Source organism: Gymnogyps californianus, chromosome 13, assembly GCF_018139145.2.
Source record: "Gymnogyps californianus isolate 813 chromosome 13, ASM1813914v2, whole genome shotgun sequence".
Lineage (NCBI taxonomy): Eukaryota > Metazoa > Chordata > Aves > Accipitriformes > Cathartidae > Gymnogyps > Gymnogyps californianus.
The window spans coordinates 18,802,006-18,821,528 of record NC_059483.1 but is presented as its reverse complement, the minus strand read 5'-3'; the positions used below and the strand labels follow the sequence as shown (position 1 = coordinate 18,821,528).

The 19,523-nt window shown below is 55.4% G+C and overlaps 1 protein-coding gene across 1 annotated transcript in view; it reads left to right on the top strand.

Annotated features, from left to right (window-relative positions):
* Positions 1-19,523, top strand: part of CACNA2D2 (calcium voltage-gated channel auxiliary subunit alpha2delta 2) — a 226,173-nt gene that overhangs the window by 164,805 nt on the left and 41,845 nt on the right. The window contains exon 4 of the mRNA XM_050904656.1: positions 17,940-17,999. Coding sequence (XP_050760613.1) covers positions 17,940-17,999 — 60 coding nt within the window. The remainder of the gene's footprint in view (positions 1-17,939; positions 18,000-19,523) is intronic.

The window sequence follows — 19,523 nt, the reverse complement described above, 5'->3', positions numbered from 1 at the left end:
TATTTTAGTACCATCTCCCCAAGGTGGCAAGGGTTGGCAGAGATGTGAAAAAGCATGCAAAGACTCTCAGAAACATCTTGAACGGCCAGGCGGAGGCAGGCTGCTGCCATGCAGCCTCTGGGGACCACAGCACCGAAGGAGCCGGTGAGCCCGGTGGGAAGGCCCTGCGGTGTGTGAGGGCCCCGTGGGACAGCCAGGGACAGCCAGCGCAGGCAGGGGCCCTGGGAGGAGGTGGCAGAAGATGCCAGGTTCGAGTGACAGGAGCCCGCGGTGCTGCCGGCCGAGCGGTGGGCAGGGCTGGCAGCGACCTAGCCTATCGACCACCACGTTTCGGGTGCCGGGCCACATGAAAGCCTTGTAAACAGGAGTAACCATATTGTCCCCAGGCTCCCCTCTGTGGCAGCGTGTTCCCCAAAAGGTTACCTCCAACCAGCGGCGCATTGTGGGTAATGAGATGCAAATTGATAGCGAGACAATAAGGCTGTCTTGTGAGCCCTTCCGACGGGGGCCAGTGTTTAAAAGTCAGCCTGATTGCCTTGTTGGCAATTTGCATAGCATTAACCAGAGAGATTTTCTTTTTAAACTTGAACTTTTTTTTTTTCCCCCAGAGGTCACCTCAAACTAATTACAGCTCCGGCACCGCTTTACAAAAGAGGGCTCTGCGGCTGCGACGGCAGGGTTGGAGTGTGAGGAGGAGACTCCCGGCGCAGGGAAGGGGGAGACCTCGTCCGGATGAACTCGGGTGGCTTTTCGTGCGTGCAGCGAGATAGTTTAATAAGAGACCACTGTTGGGTGCATGTGGGTGCTGAGCACTGCATCTGCTATGGGAGACAGCAGCATCAGGGCTGGAGCTCCAGCAGATGAAAAGGGTCGATCTGCCCCATTGTTATCTCCAGCGCAGGCACAACCTCCTCCTGGGTCTTGCCTGCAAATGCAGCTTTGCTGGGCTGGAAGGAGATGGGGCGACGCCGCTGCCCGCTTGGGATGTTGCAGTGAAGAGAGTTGGAAGAGCCAAGCCTTGGGGTGTTTGTGCCTTTTCCTTCACCACGGTTTGGTTCAAGTAGGGATTTCAAGGTGTTTTCTTTGAAGTTGGTGTAAAAGTGACCAGGGACCTCAGCCAAGGAGGTCTACAGGACAGTGGCGTCATGCTGCTGGGGGCACAGTGTTGTGGTTCTTCGGCTCTAACCTGCGCCATTTGCTTTTACAGTTGAATTCTGCCTGGGCTGTTAGTTTGGGTTCAAACTGGGCTGGAGTCCACTTAGTCTTGCAGTTGGACTAGATGATCGTTGTAAGTCCCTTGCACCTGAACTATTCTGTTCTATTCTATTCTATTCCATTCTATTCTATTCTATTTTCTACTCTACTCTACTCTACTCTTCTGTCCTATCCTATCCTATCCTATCCTATCCTATCCTATCCTATCTATCCTATTCTATCCTATCCTATCCTATTCAGTTATTTAGCAGGTTCGTAGCTTAGCGTAGATCTTTGCTAACCCAGTTCGGTTTGACCAGCGTGAGGAGCAGTGCTTTCACTGGGCAGCTCTGCCAGTGGGTCTGAGCAACAGCCTGGAGCAAAAGCAAGCAGCTTGGAGGGAGCCGGGGCTGCCTTCTCCTCCCCAGCAAAGCGGCTGCCCAGCCTGTGAGCAGGCACGAGGCTCTTCAGCGGTTCAGCTAAGCCGATGCAAATGTGTGGCCAGCCAGGGCTGTGACAGAGCACCTCTCGTTATCGAGGCTGTCTTCAAGACGCAAAGTGCGCGCTCTGTGCTCAGCGACCCTGGGTGGACGTGGGATGGCCCTTCCAGATGGCGTCTGTCTGCTGTGATGTTCGGTGGATGGGGTTTGCCACCGGTTGTGCCACGGTATGAGCGGTCCCTGCAAGGCGGCGAGTCCCTGCCGCAGGAGGCAGCGAGTCGGTGCGGCGGTGGATTTGAAGAGCCAGCTGGACAATTTTATGACCATTAATATCATTTGTAGTTATGCAGACCGTGGCTATGATACAAATAATTAAATCTCATGCTTCATAGCATCAGCTGATCACTTGCTGCAGTCAGGAGTGAATCTCCTACGCAGAGTGTGCACGACTAATTAACTCTGTTAGAGGGGTTGGTTTAGATCTCCTTCCTCTGGCTTGTTCCTCAGTTTCCTTCCTCCCGGCTGCAGCTGTGAGGCTCAGCACCAGCAGATCCACTTCTCCTCCTTCACAAAAGCCCAGCAAGAAAGTTGTCCTCCGAGGTCCCTTGGCAGGGGTGGAGGCAGGCCAAGCAGGGATCTTCCCCAAGCTCCCCACCAACATCTGCTGTCTGCCCAGCCATGTCCCAGACACCCTGGCCAGGTGATGCTGGGGACCTGACACCTCTCAAATTCCCCTCAGTCCTCCCTGCTGCTGTTGTCAGAGGCTGGAGATGCTCAGAGGAGCAGCCTGCTCCGGGATGGCATCCCAGCTCCCGCTGCCTGATCTGCAGGTAAATCTGCCTGCTGGGGAGCATCCTCTGCTCCTGCCCTGGGGTCCTCAGGCCATTTGCTCATTTGCCTCCCAGCTTCTGGCAATCCTCAGATCCTGAGTCCTTGGGGTCTTTCCCTCTGGGCTGCCATGAAGCACTTGTCATCCCCTACCAAGCCAGTGTGTGGCCACGGCCTCATCTTGCAGCGTTCTTCAGCCTCCTCCTCCTCCTCCTTGCCTGGAGAGGCTCCTCCTTCCAGGCTGAAGCCAGCTGGATACACACACACATCATCTCCTTCTCCATGGCATCCTTCTACCCTGATTTTTAGAGTATTATCTGAGATGTTAGGCCCAGGAGCAGAGCTCACAACACTCCTCTGGGTTTGTCAGTGGCTCTGGCACTCTTGATGTCTTCTCCATTCCCTGAGCAGCCCCTTTCTGGGACAACATCCCAGCTAAGCCCAGAAGGACGAAGATCAGCAGTGTGATGGCACTGGGTTATTGGGCAACCCTGGCTTAGCAGGTCCCCATGGCACTGTCCTGCTTAGCCAGGGACAGCAGAGCTGCTGCTGCCACGGCTCTGTGCCTCGTCAAGGGAATCGGGGTGGGAAAACTGAGCAGAGAATATTTTTACATTTTTTCATTCTTTTTTTTCTTTCTCCTTCCTCTTTTTTTTTCCCCATTCCTAAAGATTGAGTATAATCAGAGCTAATCAGAAAATTATGAGCTGTCTGATTGCTGATTAGATTCCTAATGTTAATATAGTCAAGAAGCCTCTCTTAGTGTTGTATTTTAAGAGAAGTGTAAAAATAACGTCTTAGAAGGAGCGAGCTGGAGCTGCTGGAGCAGCAGGGAACCCAGTGCTGGCTCCGGCAAAGGAGAGCAGGGTTTCACCACTGGCAAGAAATTCAGGCCAGCAGAGAGGGAAGGGACAGGACCTACCCGAACTAGAACCAGGTGCCTTGGCTTCGAGGGGGCTGCAGAGCCTGGAAGGAAGAGCATAAAACGAGCGCTTCCTGCGGGTTAGTCCTTGCGCAGAACCAGACCTAGGAATTTCGCTGCTGTGCTCTGGGAGTGGGCGTGCAGCTTTCTCTCTTGCTTCCGTTCCCAACAAGTAGCATCTTCCCAGATAATTTAGTTCATGCATCTCCCAGCGTCATGGCCCACCTCGCCTGCTGCTGCAGGCAAGGGGCAGCCTTGGGCGATGGTGAAAGGGAGCCCGGGATGCGCTCAGCACCAGTGAGTGGGACCAGGACATCCGAACCCGACACTGAGCAGCCGGCTGAGAGCGAGCATCGTGCAGGGGATGTTTCAGCCAGAGCGTGGCACGCTCTGGTGGGGTCACTGAGATGACAGCATGGGAACTGGGCCAGGTTTTATGCTCCTCCCCCCCAAAGCCTTCCCAAAAATGTGCATTTGTGATGTAGGCTGTATCCAGGGGTTATCCTTTGGATCTTCCAGCTCTGCTGCGGTGGTGTTCCCTGTGCTGTCCCAGCTGGGCTCAGCCAGGCACCCTATGCTGGGGTGGTGGCATTTGCTGCCTCGTGTTAGCTCTCACCCGTTCAGAGCCAGGCAGAGTGCTGGGACAAGGCTTGTCCACTGCCCGTCAGCCACCTCTGCTGCCTGTGCTGCTCCGGCAGCACCCTGCCGCCTGCCACGGCTTTCTTTCCGAACCAGGGAAGCACTTGGTACTCAGCACCGTCATTGCTTCCCCTCTTCTTGCTGGTCTCACAGACGCACCAAGCCATTATATCTGGCCACCCTTTCCTGAATTTTCTGCTGGGCTTTCAAAATTAAAAGTAAAAAAATATTACTTCTTGGTGGGCGTGAGAGCAGGCAGGACAGAGGGCTGCCGAGCTGCCGTGGCTGCAGTGTGGCATCCTGCTTGCAAGCCTCTGCCATGCAGACCAGGGGCGAAAAGGCTTTGCTGCTGCCCCACTGCCGTGGGACAGGCACTGCTTGGGCAGGAGGAAACCTCAAAATAAAAAAAACCTTGAAAGCCTTGCTGACGGTGGTGGAGCAGCCCTTGCCCAAAAGGTGGGGGTGAGATGCCCTTTGGGATGCTGGTGAGCACAGAGAGGATGCTCCCACGGATACTGGGGGGAGCTGGGGGAAATCCTTGTCTGCTTGTGCTTGGCTGAGCCATTGCAAAAATCTTTAGGGCCTTCCAGAAGCAGAATTGGAGGGAGATGCTGCGTGGTGGTGGCCCAGGGTTGAGGTTTTGCCCTTTTTCCCTGTTTAAGCGCTGAGGATCGATCCACAGTGTCCCCAGCATGGGGCTGGTGCCTCGAACTGTGCAGCGAAGCTGCCAGCCCTTTCCACAACTTTCCTCCGCAGTCCCCACCAGTGCCGGCGCGGCGATAACTTCCCAGCTGAATGGCAGGTATTATGTTCTGGCGCACTAATGTTCCTGTTAATAAGCTCCTCACCATTCACCGTGTTTTACTTTGATTCATCCCGATGGCAGTGCTATATAATGGACTATATACTGTAATTGTCCCCCATTGTCACCACTTAATAACTTAGTATGATGTTATCGCAGTAATTCGTATATTTTTTTGCAAACCTTGATGAATTATATTTTGTTCTTAGTGAATAAAAAAAAATCAGGGAATGGTAAAAGGAGGCAGAAGTTAGACAGAAGTCTGCTCTAATTGCAGAGCGGGCTTAATAATACAAATGTCCATAGCTGGCATCTGGGCTGCTTTTGTTTCTGAGCCTCCGGGAACAGGCCACTGGCCAGCCGGGAAGGAGCTGCTGTTGAATAGCATTTCTGTTTTAAAACATCTTGATCAGCAGGAATTGGCTCTGTGCTTGGGGGATTTATTTTGCTTTGCTGGCTCTTTACAAGCCCAAGCTCAAATACAGCGGATGGGATTTATGTTGGTGTTCACGGGCAGGGGCAAGGGGTGATGTCCGTGGGGTGGGTGCAAGAGCCATGAGAAGGGCCATCATGGTGAGCAAGAGAGTGCAGATGTTGGTTGTTGTGCTGTGCATGGCTCGGGCATCGCAACACCCTCAACATCTCCTAGACGTTTGGGGAAGAGTTTGGGCACAAGTTTGAGCAGCAGCACGTAGAAGAGCTGTGCTGGAGCCTGGGCAAGCATCTTCTCCACATTTGAGGTCACTGCCTGCCTCTCGAGGTTAGATGTGCAACATCCCACCAGATATTTGTGGCTCTCAAGCATTTGTCAGCATCTCCAAGTGCTTATGGTTCCCGACCCCGTGTCTGGCAGGGGAAGGAAAAGTCCAGAAGAGCTTAAACCCTAAATGCAGTGAATATCAAGGCAGGGAGATGGATGCCTGGGCTGGAGTGCCCCGGGTGGGAGGCAGGGGAGGGCTCCCTGGCATCCACGAGGCGGCAGGTAGGGACCTAAATGAGTTTTTCCCTGTAACACATGTCCTGACCTTTTTTTAAAAATGAAATCTATTTTATTAATTTTTTCTTTTTATCAAATCTGTCCGTGAAACATTAAAGATATGACTGTGGAAAAGGTCAAGAAACGTGTAGTTGTTGAAATCTTGTTCCAGTTGATGGCTTTTCCCTTAGGGGAGCTCTTCCGCGCCTTCTCCTCCCCCACCTTGGTCTTTAAAACAAAAAGTGTCAAGTCGCCTTGAGTTTTGGGGTCAACGGTAACGCCGAAACGTGCTCCTGGAGCGGGACAGAGGGAAGGGCATTGCAGGCTCCCCAGCAGTGATGCTGCCCTTGGGGAGCTGCGGGGTCAGGCCAGCGTTGCTGTAGGGAAAACCTGAGCTGGAAAGGGTTTCTCCTGACAAACGCAGACCCCAAGGGAGGGCTGTAGGGTCTCCAGCCGTGCCGGAGCTGTGCACCCCAGGGAAGAGAGAGGCTCCTTGGGGGGCTGGTCTGCAGTGAGGGCATGTCTCAGATAAAATGAATAAAGGCAAAGCCCAAGAAATGGGTGTAGTGGTGAGTGAATGCGCTTTGAGTCACTCTCCTTGGCTTGGGTGGCTCTTTGTTCGCTGTGAGAATGGAAGGCAATCACGCTTGCCAAAGGAGAGGGAGGGGAGCTCTCATTACAGGGGCTTTATTAGCACCAATGCTTTCTGGGCGCCGCGTCTGCTGGGCAGGAGCCTATGTGCCCAGATTTGCAGCAGGCAATGAGAGTACTCTCCTTACAAAAGGACCAAGAGAAGGAAAGAAAGAAAGAAATTAAAAGACAATAACAGAGTCAGGAGTGGATGTGTGTTGAAGCTTATTGGGAAAATTATATTACAGGAATGTCAGGAGTCTGTGGAAGCCAGAAAAAAGACAGACGTGGGGTGAAGTCGAGTGGACGCATCTCCTGCCAGGGGTTGGGCTGAGTGTTGGACGCAAGGGTGGGCATCAGACCGCCTTGCATCCATGGTGGTTGTTTGCTGCTGTTTGGTTCCTTCTTTTATTGTAATACCAAGGAAGCTGGGTCATGAGTTGGGCTTGCTCTGCTGTAAAAATGCAGAGTTAAACGACACTTAAATTTTAGGCTCCAGACAAGAGACAATAGGTGAACGGAGGGCAAAACCAAAGCAGCAACAATCGTGCTCCATCAGCACAGCAGCCGACCAGCAGCCTGGATTTGTCTTGTAGTCCATAAGCATCAACACAGGGGTAGGGGCTGAAGGGAAATACTGCGTGAGGATTTGGGGCTTTGAAGAAGGAGGCAGAGGAGTGGGTAAGCATGGTGGGACATCTGGCCAAAGAGCGACAAAGCCTGAAGAGCTTGAGCTTTGAGCTTTGCCAAAGAACAAGAGGCTGAAGGGCCAAGAGAGGGTGAGCGAGCATCTTGATCTCAAAAAGGGGTGCACAATCCTTTAGCAAACCTGGACACTGGGGAGAAGAATGTGAACGATCCCATCGGCACAAAGGGCCGCTCAGCTGACCCTCCAGTGTCGCTCGGGAAAGGGGAATAACTGCCCTGGCAAAACAAGGCTAGGATAGGGAAGTGGCCTGAGATTTGTGTGTTGTGTCCCCGGGCAGTTTATTGGTTTTCCCTGTTTGCTGGGTGTGACTGGTCCCAATGCCAGCATCACTGATGCCCAGGGGCTAAGTCAAACTCCAGAAGCCTTTTCTTACATTTCTGTTGTGTAAATTCATAATAACGGACTTTCAAATGAAGCATATAATTTTCTTGATAGATTGTCAGGCCATCTTTACGTATAATTGTTGTGAAACCGCAGTGATGGGCGAGCCCCGAGAAGCTGCCCAGCCCCACCCCGAGGCTTTCCCTGGCATCCTGCTGCTCCGTCCACTCCTGTTTGCAGCATCCAAAGCCATGGGTCCTCCTTGGGAGGCTTCACTCATTGTAGTTTCCTCTCGGGTCTTCAAGGGCACCATTCACCTCTCAGATAGTACATTTTCTTTGCTCAATCTCATCTCCTCCTCCTTGTTTGCCCCCGTGCGGCAGCAGATAATAAACAAGGTGCTTTTTAAAGCTCGCACATCACAGCACAGCAAGAGGTGATGCCTTAAAATAAATCGATTGTAAGTGGTTTCCAGTGCAAACTTTCTAACAACCTCTGCTTGAATGAAAGGCAAAGAGCTAAAGGGGAGGATTTCAAAGGCACAAAAGGCCTCATCCCCACAGAGCGGGGAGCCAGGGGACTGCCAGGATGCAGGCATGATGGCCGGCTGTGCTTTGGGTTCCCAGGGGTGCCCTCCTGCATCTCACAGGAGCTTCTCTGTTGTTGGTACCGTGCGAAGCGCTGGCAGGGGAAGGGGAGCCACTCCTTGAACTTCTTGTCATCTTAGCATGGGACTTATTTCTCCAAAATAAGGAAGGATAAGGAAGGATTTTCTTTTTCTTTGGAGACTCCGGCTGCTAAGACCTGGCTGGGCAAATTCATCCTTCTCCTGCCCAAGTGGCAAGCTGTATCACTTCCTTTTTTTTTTTTCCTTTATTTTTTAAAAAAACTGTTCCCCCAAGCTCTAAGTAAAATTGATTTTTAAGTGAAACTATCTCTTATAATTGCCGCTGAAATGCCTTGTGGTTATTGTAATGGATTTTGAACTGTGACAAGTCCTGCTTGATGATCGTAGCTAGAGCTCCACAGATTATTTGAGTGTGGTTTAGGGAGCGCCGTTGGATTGAATGATTGGAGTTTATCTGAGGAGGAGCTGGAGCTGGAGCAGCGGGCTGAGATGCCAACTAACGTGTTTGATGACCCTCCCAACACCACAGAAGCTGAGGCTGCCCTGGGACCTCATGCCACAACGCACCGTCTCCCAAAATCATTCGTGGGAGCCATATCCCTCCAGTCTGCCAAGCCCACCGCTCGCCCATCCCGTGGGAGCCGCAGCACGCTGGTATGGGGGAAAAAGGAGAGGGAAGGAGCCCAGGGCAGCACCGTCTCCTCCTCCCCAGCTTGATGAATCTCCCGCTGTCGCATTTCCCCAGCCCTGACCTTCTAGCGAATGCGTCTTGACCTGAATTATTTCTGGTCATCTGAAACTTTATTGTGCAGCAAGCGAGCTGCTTGTCACCCAGCAAATGAGAAATGCAGGAGAGAGTCCCCAAGCCCTTCCAGTCGTGGCAGAGCTCCGGCAGACCTGCTGCGCTGTGCCGGGATGCCATGTTTGTGCCCAGTAGCTTGCCGCCCCATCCCTGCCATGCCGGTGCCACCGAGCACACAGCACGACCCTGGCATTAGCTGTCCCCAAAGCAGCCGATAATGAGAGCCGTGGGTAGCAGTGCTTGCCAGGCTTTTAGCTTTGGTGTGTGCGGCTGGCAGCCCTCCCGGTAGTAGCGGTGCTGCAATTACCGGGGGGCTCGGACTGGGATGGGCAGCCCTGACACTGCTGGGACACATCTGTCCCACCCGCAGCCAACAAACAGCACCAGAGCCACGTTTGTCAGATGGTTTGTATCCATCACCCCTCTGGGATGCTGCTGACGTGCCCCAGCCCTTCGGCACCTCCTGGGAGCCAGCTATCGATATTCCAGCTTCATCCCAAGAGAGACTTTCTTCCTTGCCAGCCAGGATTTTGTTTAGGCGATTTAAAACCAGTTAGACCTTAACTGGTCTGACTACTATGGAAGTGGTAGGAACTTCCATCAGGAACAGACTGGGCTTTCTCTGCCCCACTCATCTCGTGAGCTGATGCTCCAGAAGAGAGCGAGAGGTGTGAAATGAGCATGATTTAAAGCTGCTGGGCTTGGATTTATCACCAGGACAGCCTTTCAAAAGCCGTTTACATCCTTAGTTTTCTTCTCACCATCGAATACTCCCTAAATTTTAGGCAAAAGGGATGCCTGATGTGCAGTCCCGAGTCCTCTTCCTCTTGAGGATGCAAATGAAATGAATGCAGGGGTCCCGATGGCAGCTTGCTGCAGCAACTCCATTGCCTGCTAGCCCCAGGGATGCGTTTGGATCAGGCTGAGACAGAGGAGGTGGCTCCTGCGGCTGAGGGACAGCAAGTGCCAGCTGTCAGAGCACTGGCCCGGCCGAGCACATCCTCCGTTATCATCTTTCCTATCTCAGAGGTTTGCAGCATTTGCCCTAGTTTGGACCTGCTGTGGAATGTCCTCTAGTTTCTCACCTCTGCTTTTTTCGAGCTGCATAGCGGAGTGTAGCTGTTTGGAGCACTGTTCCCGCGCCGTACTGCTGGCCGGGGGCAGACGAGGTGCCCCTGGGCAGGGACAGCATGGAGAGCCGTGCTGCCACGGGGCAGCTCAAGCCTCCTGCTCGGTTCTTGCTCTGGCTGAATATTGGGATCTTGGAGCAGAGGTGTCTGCTTTCTTCTCCCATCAACTGTAGAAGATACAGAAGGGTACCATGACTGCCAATAGTGTGGCAAAGGGGATGGAGGAAAGCGTTTTTTCTCAGGTCCTGAACAGAGGAGGCAAGTGTGCCTGGTTTGGCTTCCCAAGGGACTGCCTGCATCCCAAAGCCAGGCAGAAGCACCTTCCAGCAGGGCTTAAGCATGATGGCATTTAGCAGTACAGTTTAAAGGCGTATCTAACATGGGAGCAGGGTTTGCTGCCATACATCCAGGGTAAAAGGCAGGAGGATGCGGGATGCGGCGATGTCAGTGTGGCCGAATGCTCCTTCTGCTGGCTCCGTGCAGGGGAAGGGGACGGTGAGAGAGGCCAAGCCTGCGTGTGCCTTGCCTGTACCTGGTCCTATCTGTCCATCCTGCATCCCATGGCTCTGTCTCAGGGCTGGTGGAGGTGGGGATAGACCCTGCACCCTGGTGTTTGCCCTTCTCCCCCCAGGAGGGATGGGGCAGTGGTTATTTGGCATCGTATTGGTGAAAACAGGAGCCGAGCAGGATCTGAGAGCTGAGCTGAGGTTCTGCTATTGCTGGTCCCCAGGGGCAGGTGTCCCCGTGGGGGCACAGGGCACGGCTCCCCCTGCCTCCTCCTCCCCTCCTGGGGAGCAGTCAGGGTGACAGGGAGCAGGGGCAGAGCTGCTCTCTGCTTGTGATTTTGGAAAGCAAATGTCAGCCCTCGTAGAGGACAGAAATGCTGGGAGAAGGGTAACGGAGAGGAGCTTTTCTCCAAGGGGGGAAGAGCTGAAGAGAACGTCAGGCAAGGCTCGTGCCGTAGGATGCCTGGTTAGCTGCACTGTCCTTTTGCCTTTGGTGCTTTTCCGTTTGCAAGCAGTTCAGCTCTTCTGGAGGCCTGAGCAATACTTTAGGGTAGGGGAAACGTCCCGGGCAGCGATGCTCTCCCTTTCTTCCCTGGCCCTCTGCAAACACATGGGTACCTCTCTGCTTCGGGATGTTTCACACCTCCCCTCCTTGTGGTTGTTAGGGCTGGTGATGGTGTTTCTTACCAGTAAAAATTGTGGCTCTGGAGGAGAAGGAGCAGAGAGAGACGCTGGCAGGGGAAAAAGAGCCACGCGCTGCTTGCCTGCAGCGCCATGGATTACTGAGATGGTCAGTAAAATGATGAAAGTTGTGGCTTTGGGGCTCGTCGCAGGCTCCCAGGGCCAGGCACTGGCCACGGCACTGCTCCGCCTGGGGGCTGCAGCGGCTCTGGTCTGGTTTTGCTCCAGGTTTGTGCTTGTAACCCTCGCTGCTGGCAGGGCTGGCTCTGCAGAGGTGCCCCCCGCTCACCACCCTGCCAGACCCCAGCAGCAAGTACCAGCTGGTACAACACCGGGGTCTGGGAGTCCTTGGAGGATTTACCACCTGCTCTTTACTATTCACTGGGGCTTTATTTGCCCTCGCAAGGGCAGGAGAGCGTTAGCAGCCAGTGCCAGGCTCCAGCTCCATCCTCCCTCGGGCCCAGGCTGGATCCGGGCGCAAGAGGAGGGGAGATGGGCTCCGGCCACTCCGCGTGGCCGAGGGAGTTATTGACAAACAAGTTATTGACAAACAAGTTAGTGCTTCGAAAGAAAAACGCTGCAGCATGTTTGAAGCTGCCTCCATGATCAATACTCAGCCGTGGCTGAGCCCGCTGCCGACTGGATTTCAGATGACGGCTGCGGGGGTAATAAGAGCCCTGGGATCAGCTGTCTCGGAGATTATTACAGGATGAGATGCTTCGCTGCTTTACAGTGTTTACTCAAGATTTATATTCCCTATGTGTATATAAGGGGGTTGTCATCTTTTGTTGCTTGTTGATCATTTTTTGATGGTGGCGTGCGCACTGTGCCGTTAGGGTTTGCTTAGGGGTGTGCGTGTGGCAAGTTCAGTGAATGAGGACAGGACAGGCTGGGGACGAGAGGGAGAGCCGGGGTGGGGGCACCCCGGAGCTAGTGGCAGGAGGTGGGACTGTGAGAAGGTGCCCTCTGCTCTGGTGCATGCAGGCAGACTGGGATGGAGGCGCGTGAAGCCCATGGAACGGGCTTTCGCCTTCCCGGATGCTCTGCAGTGACAGGTGCGGTTTCGGGGTGCCCCATCCATGGAGGGGGGGCTGGTGCCAAAGGAGAGGGCTTGTGCCATCCTCGTTCCTTCATCATGGAGGAGGAAGAGCTGCAAAACCAGCTCCCAGGGGGGTTCCTGCCTGGGGCTTGGGTTGCTTGGCTTTGTTGTGTGTGTTTGTTTTTCACCTTCTCATCTTAACCTTTTGCCTGTGTTTTCTTGCTTTGGGAGGAGGGCTGGGATGATAAGATGCTGCGTGGACCTCTCTGGCCCGGTAGAGCGGGACTGTTTTAATCTCCAGCAAAGATCTCTCCTTCCAGCTGTGTGCTCAGGTGCGGGAGGTTAATACACTTCACGCCGTTGGGGAAGGCGCCGAGATGAGGGTGATAACAGCCGCGCGGAGGGAAGTTAAACGAAGGCTTAGCAAGAGCAGCTCTCCCTCGGAGCAAATATCCCTGGGCACACGCAGCCGCTGCGTGCGGGGCCATTGCTGGGCCTTTCCTTACTGGCTGCAGGGAGAAGCTGGGGACATCATCGCAGGCTCCCCAGGGAGCAACCCCAGCATCAGCACAGGCGTGGGGTGCTTTATTTCTGTGGGGAGGCTTGGGACGCAGGGGCGGCGTTGCTGCTGTTACACAGGGCTGCTCGGTCTCCTCTTGCAGGGTGTTTGCCATAATCCTGTTTTATAAATCCAACCTTGGCCTTTGGCCTCCCTGTGCCGCTCTGGTCTCTGCTCCGCTGCCTCCCAAGATAAACCCACTGATCTGACTGAGGCAGGAACAGCCAGGGCATACTTATTGCCATGTGGGGGCTGGGAAGAGAGATTTAGCAAAGCGTTGGACCAGTTTCCCTTGGAAAGCTGCTGTGCAAAAATATTGGAGAAATGCAGGAGAGCCCCGGGTGCGATGGGGGAGAAGGGGCGACGCAGAGGAGGTGGGCAGCACCCTTGGGTGCTTGCTACATCGGGACAGTCCCCCTGTGCGCTGGCCCCTCGAGCAGCAGGGATGCTGACAGCAGGGACAGTCCCCTATGCCTAGAGAGGAGGTTGTGGTCCCTGCCTGTGCCAGCTCCGATGCTCAGAGCATTTCCCACCACCTCGCTCCCAGCAGTTTTGGGGCATCAGACCGGCTGCCCCCTGAAAGGTGCTGCTGTGGGCAAGCACGCGTGGGTGAGCCGTGCTCGGGGTGGGGTGGGTGAGCTTGTGGGCGATTGGGGCTGAGAAGCGAGGTCCTGGAGCAAAGCAAGGGAAAAACAGCAGCCATGCATTTGAAGTTGCCATCCTCTAGGCAGACGGAAGGTCACCCACCTTGTCCCCCCTCTCCTTTCCTGCACAGCTTTTGGGAGGGAGGGCGTGCACCCGGCCGTGCCGCCTTTGCCGCCGCCTGCCCATCCCGAGTCCATGCTGTCCCCAAGCCTCCTTAATCCCAGGCGAGCCAGTGGGCTGAGCAGGGAGCTCGAGATGGATCTGCCCAGGTGAGCAGCGAGGCAGAGAGGAGCGCCGTGCAGAATACAAAAGAGGCTGGGGCATGATAAAGCCCGTGCAGCACCTTCCCCCTCGCAGACCCCGCCATTGGGATCTCCAGACACCAATCCCTTGTAAATCTCCTGCTGGCCTTTTATGACCTGCGGAGTCATTTCAATTCAGTGTTTTCAGCCTCTAAATCTCCTGTCTTTAGCCCTCGGTGACTTCTGGGGAAAGAACCGCGCTCCTTAAAGTGCCATGGCCAGGGCAGTCCCTGCACCAGAGCCTGCTGGAAATTTGCAGGTATTTCACACCCGTGCTTTATTTTTGGTAATTCCTCTAATTTTTCTTGCTTTTGGAACCACGTAATTGACAACCCCAGGTCTGAAGCCCCTGAGAGGTTTCGGTGGCTGCCGTGTACAGGCACGGGACCCCTGCCCAGCTACCCAGTGTGCTGCCTGCATCCTGGGCATCTCACAGTCCCTGCACGCAGCGCACCTTGAGGTGGACTGATTGATCTGTAACACTTGAAAAATAATGGTTTAATCATTATTAAGGATTAGAAATAATCCTTGAGCTGTATCGATCACGATAACATTATTCATGATGAACTCATTTGACATTAATGGGGACGCCCTGCAGCAGTGTGTGGCTCCGGGCAGACCCGTCACCTTCCCCAGGGAGTCGTGGCCGGGGGGAGTTGCTGGAGCAGCAGCACCTTCCCGACCCTAACACACAACTCCAGGTCCTGCTTGTGAGCAAAGCTGTCCCAAACAGCCCCCTCGGGGACCCTGTCCTTGTTGCCATGGTTTTGGAGGGTCCTGAATCCAGTGATCACCCATCCCATTCATGCCAGCAGCCCATCTCTGGGCAGGGGCTGCCTGGGGCTCCCCTTTAACACCAGCCATGGATGGGACAGGATGGGGCTGCTCCCATGGGAGCCCCCCGACATGGCATCGCTCTAGGCGTGTCCCCCAGCAGGGACGGAGGCGGGCAGAGGATCCCCTGTTGCAGAGGAGGATGGCTGGCTGCACGTTTGGTCCCTCTCTCCTCCCAGTCCCCAGCTTGGTCTTGGGACCAAAATGTCTTTAGCGAGGAAAATGCTGCAGAAGCAACAGCTGGGAGGCTCTGGAGGCACTTCTCCCGGGGTGGGTGTCCAGCAGCAGCCGGGAGCCAGCACGACACGCTGCTGTGGCTGTGCCATCCTGCCGCGGGCTCCCCCATCCCTGCAACGTGCTGTTTATCAAACAAGAACATCTGGATTTATTTTTTTAAAAAAACAAAGTTGTGTCCAGATCGACTTTGACGAATTGACATTTTCCAGAGGAAAAATATCTTCTGTCGAAGTGTCGTTCCTGGGTGTAGCCGTCCCTTACTGCACCATTTGCAACCCTCCAGGCACTTTGCACAAGGCGATGAATAGTTAAAGATGTCCATAAATCTTAGCCCGGCCCATAATAAACAAACACGCTCTTATCAAGTAGAGAAAAATGCATATTTCATCACCACTACCTTAAACGCGACTTGGAATAAATGTGCACCTTTAATCAGCCATCTCGATATATAAACAGAGCACAAAAGCGTGAGGGGATGAGGTGCAGAATTGGGCCACAGCTTTTTTAGGCGGCTCTGGGGAGGCAGGGCTGTGGCTGCGCAGGTGAGCCCCCTGCAAAACTGCCCTGAAAATTAATGTTACTTGGCTTTTCTGTCCAGCCGCGCATTGCCTCCCATTCTCTTCTCTCCGCCACTGAAGCCATAGGTATTTTGCTTCAATGCTCAGCTGATAGCTGATCTTTCCCCTTGGATGCTGGCCATTGAAAGCAAGCACTTTGATTTGGAAATCAAGATTAAAAAAAGAGAAAAGATTAAACAGGAAAGTTTCGACCATGCGTGCTGAGATTATGCAGTGATGGATACGCATTTCCACACATCTGATGGAACAAGCTGCGTTCTCTGGATGGGGAGGGCCAAATCTATGATGTCTTTCACCGCTCATCACCTTACTTTCAAGTACCTGTGCTTTGCCACGCTCTCGGTAATACAGCACCCGCTGTCATGGCCCTGCTCCCGCCGCGCTGCCGGGGCTGGGTGCTGCCAGGGCTGGGTGCTGCCGCTCTCCTGCAGGCAGCGAGGGCACGTGAAGGAGATACCATGAAGCCTTGGGACTTCCTTTCCCCCAAGCATCTGCTTAGAAGGGCTGAGGCATTCTGCATCCCCGTTGTCTCGTGTGTGCATGCTCTTACAGCCAGGCACTCTCCAGGCCCCGGGGGAAATAAATTCCCAGGGATGTAGCTGGACTTCACTGCCACCCCAGTGGGCTCCCGCCGGCATGCCGGGCCCCCACGGAGCAAAGGAGCGCTGTTTCATGCTGGGATTTGTGGTTCACAGTGTGAAAGTCCAGTGTGCAATAGCACTGGGAATCTTATGTGCATCTCTGCAGTGCTGCCCAGGGGGTGATTTGGGATTGTTGTTTGGCCCAGGATGTCACCCCATTGTCAGTGCTCCTTCCTCCTCCTCCCAGCCGATTCGGGGGCTGGAGGTGGCCAGGGCTCCCTTCCCTCCCCATCCTCTGGCTGCTGGCATTGCTTGCATGGAGCAGAGCGTGTCCCGTCCCGCTGGGGGATGCAGGGAAACGAGGAGCAGGCGATGCAGCAGCGCCTGCCGTAAGGCACATCTTTGCTTGATGCCTCTCCCACTAACTCACTAGGGAGCCTTCCTGGGCTTCGACAGCCTCGCAAGCCTCATGACCAATTAACCCCATACATATTAGCCACTCAGCCCCGGAGCCGAGACCTCCGTAGCGTGTATTCCCCGGGAGCCTTGTAAAGCTGATGGCTGGTGGGGAGCGGGTGGGCTGTGCCGGGTGCTGCGAAACTGCAGAGGTAAACCCCGCGCCCCTGTGAGCTGTGAGGGTGCCTGGCACCCAGGGGTCCGGGTGGCCCTCGGCTCTGCGGGCTGGCTCAGGACACCGTGCTACCTCCAGCTGGGCTTTGGTACTAATTGGGTTGTACAGCCCTGGCAGGCAGCTCCCCAGGCAGCTGCCCACTCCCCTGGGGGCATGGGGCTGGTCGAGGGACGGAGGGAAAGGTCTGTGTCACTTGTTTTGTTCTTGGCTTTATTTGCTTAGTGATGCAGAGTGGATCCTGTTGGACAGCCTGGAGCTCTTGCCCTGTCTGTCCCCTTTGGCTCCATTAAAGGCCAGATTGCAGCTTCTTCCCAGCACTGCCAGTACCTCAGGGACTGCCTGGTCTCCAGCCCTGCCCTGCTGCACCCTCTGTGCTGGTGAGGCCTCTCATGGCTGAGCCTGAGCCCAGCGAGGCTGCCCTGGTGCTGAGCATCGCCCCATCCTGCTCCTGGCGAGCCCTGGTTCCTCTGGCTACCCCAGCGTGGGCAGCAGCCTGCCCGTACTGCCTGCTGCCTCTGGAGCCATCAGGATGGAGACGCTTTTGTCTCCTTTGAAGCCTCCTGCAATTTCGTGGGAGAAGGTTGTGTTTGCCCTAGCCTTGGGTGAGACCTGGCCAGGCAGCTCAGCCCTGGAGCCTCCCGCTGCAGACAGCAATTGCAGGCAGAGCTGCTCCATCTCGTAGCTGGTTCCTCTCCTGCTCGCCGGCTCCCTGGGAACACTGGTGTGTTGCAGATGGGCTCAGTGCCACTGAGCCGATCACCCTGGGTGCGCGACAGGGTGAAGGAGGGCACGGGCACGTGAAGGGGTTAACCTGGGTGGGCAGAGCAGCGCGCCTCTGGGCCCCAGCACTGGGGCATTTCGAGGGGGTTTCGAAGCATTTTTGAAGGGTCTGCCGTGCCCTGCAGAGAGCTGGGGGCCATCAGTGCAGAGACCCAGGTTCAGCCCTTGCCCTGCACCACAAATGAGAGCCTGCCCAGCTCCGGCAGTAACGCCAACAGCCGCCAAGCTGCGATGGCTCAGCCCTGGTTGAGTTCAAGTGGCAGCAGTTCCTCTGGAGACACTGGCTTGCTCTGGGAAAGGCAGAAGCAAACAGAGAAACACTGGCTCCCCATGCCCGGGATGTCCTTCTCCAGGCACTGCTGCCCGCAATCCCTCCTTCTGCCGCCCTGCCTGCGCAGCGGAGGGGTGGCAGGGTCCTAGGGGATCCCCCGAACAGGGCGATGGCGGGTGCTGGGGCAGCATCCAAGGTCCTGGGTTGACGTGGGCGATGCCCGGCTCCTCTCGCTTTCCTCAGGCTCACTTCTCCTCTCCCGCTTGCTTTGCAGAGACTTGCCAACGCGGCAGAGAAGTTCCAGAAGGCTCACCACTGGCAGGACAACATCCGGGTAAGGCTCCACGCGCACCCCGGCTGCTCCTACCCCCTTCCCTCCTGGACGCTGAGCTCTGCGGAGGCGCCGGCCTCGGAGATGACTCCTGGCACAGGACTCAGCTCCTCGTCCCATCCCTGCTCCCATCCCTCAGCTCTTCCTTCCCTCCTTGCCCGCGTTCTCGGCTCCCTTGTGAGTTACCGCTGGCCGTGCCGTGCTGCTCGGCATGCAGGCAGCCCCGGCACTGCTGCCTGCCAGCACTAACAAGAGCAAATGAAGTGATTTTGAGCTCATTTCCAGCCTCGCCTCTGCCTGCACATGTTGAAAGGAGAAGGCAGGAGGTGAAGATCGAGCTGGCGGCTCAACGCTGAGAGTTTGGGGGCCGGGGAGACTCTTACCCCCCAGCCATCTCCGGCAGCCAGCGGGTTTGGTGCTGAGCGGCATCTCACACAGGGTGACGGCAGTGGTGGCTCGTCCGTGGCACCTGCCAGAAGTTGCGGTGGGGGCTGTTTCTGGGGGAAGGAGCAATCTGGGCTGGGAGAGGGAAGATGCGGGTTTAATGATTGCATTTGACTTTGTAATTCTGGTGGTGATAGCGCTCAGCAGGAACCTGAAGGATTCTGTCTGGAAATGCTCTCAAATTATACCAATAATACAAAAGGAAGGAAAGATTGTTTTCCTTCCAGTGCAAACGGAGTCTACAATAAAAAATACTCCTGAGCCACCCAGCCCCTTCCTCCGGGTCAGGCCAGATCCTGCCCGGCCCCAGGGAACCTCCTGCAGTCGCCGAGGGGACAACCCCGCTGCCAGGCCTTGCTGGTGTGTTTTGGGGGGTATTCCTCTCTCTGCAACCGTGATCTGCTCAGGGAGGAGAGGGGATGAGGACCTGGAGCCACATCCCGCTCACGCAGACCCTCCTGCTATTGGCGATGGTCACCAGGGTTTGATGTGGAGAGCAGGAGGCAGGAGGAGCAGAAGAGGAGGCAAGGTGTTGACCTGCTTGGCTTTCATTCGCCACGTGGCCGGCGTGGAGTGCACGCTGGTGGCCAGTTCTCGTCCCCCCAGGAGCTGTGTCCCATAGGTGCCCGGGGAGGCTGAGCTTGCAGGGGTCTTCCCGTCATTAGCAGAAGCAGCCTCACTAAGGAGAGATGGGGTGTCCCCTGCTAGCCCTCCCATCCAGCAGACAGTTGTCATTGGCACCAACGGTCACCGAGACCTTTCTGCATGAAAGCGCTGCTGAATTACTGTCACCTCTTTCCGAGAGGCCGGTAGAGGGGAGGTTAAGAGGATAACGAGGTTTGGTGTGGGCACCGACTGATGCCAACGCCAATGCCTAGCCAGCACCTCGGCTGCGGGCTCAGGGCTCCCAGGAGAGGCTGGCAGCGGTGCCGGGGAAGCCACGGGCATCTCCCGTGGGCTCTCATCTTCATCCCTAGTGCTGGCCTGATCTTGTGTGTCCTCTGGGATCAGGAGCCCCAGGGCAGCTCATCCCCGAGCAGCACCCGAAGCTTGGCTGTGGGCACCCCAGGGGCATCGTGGTGG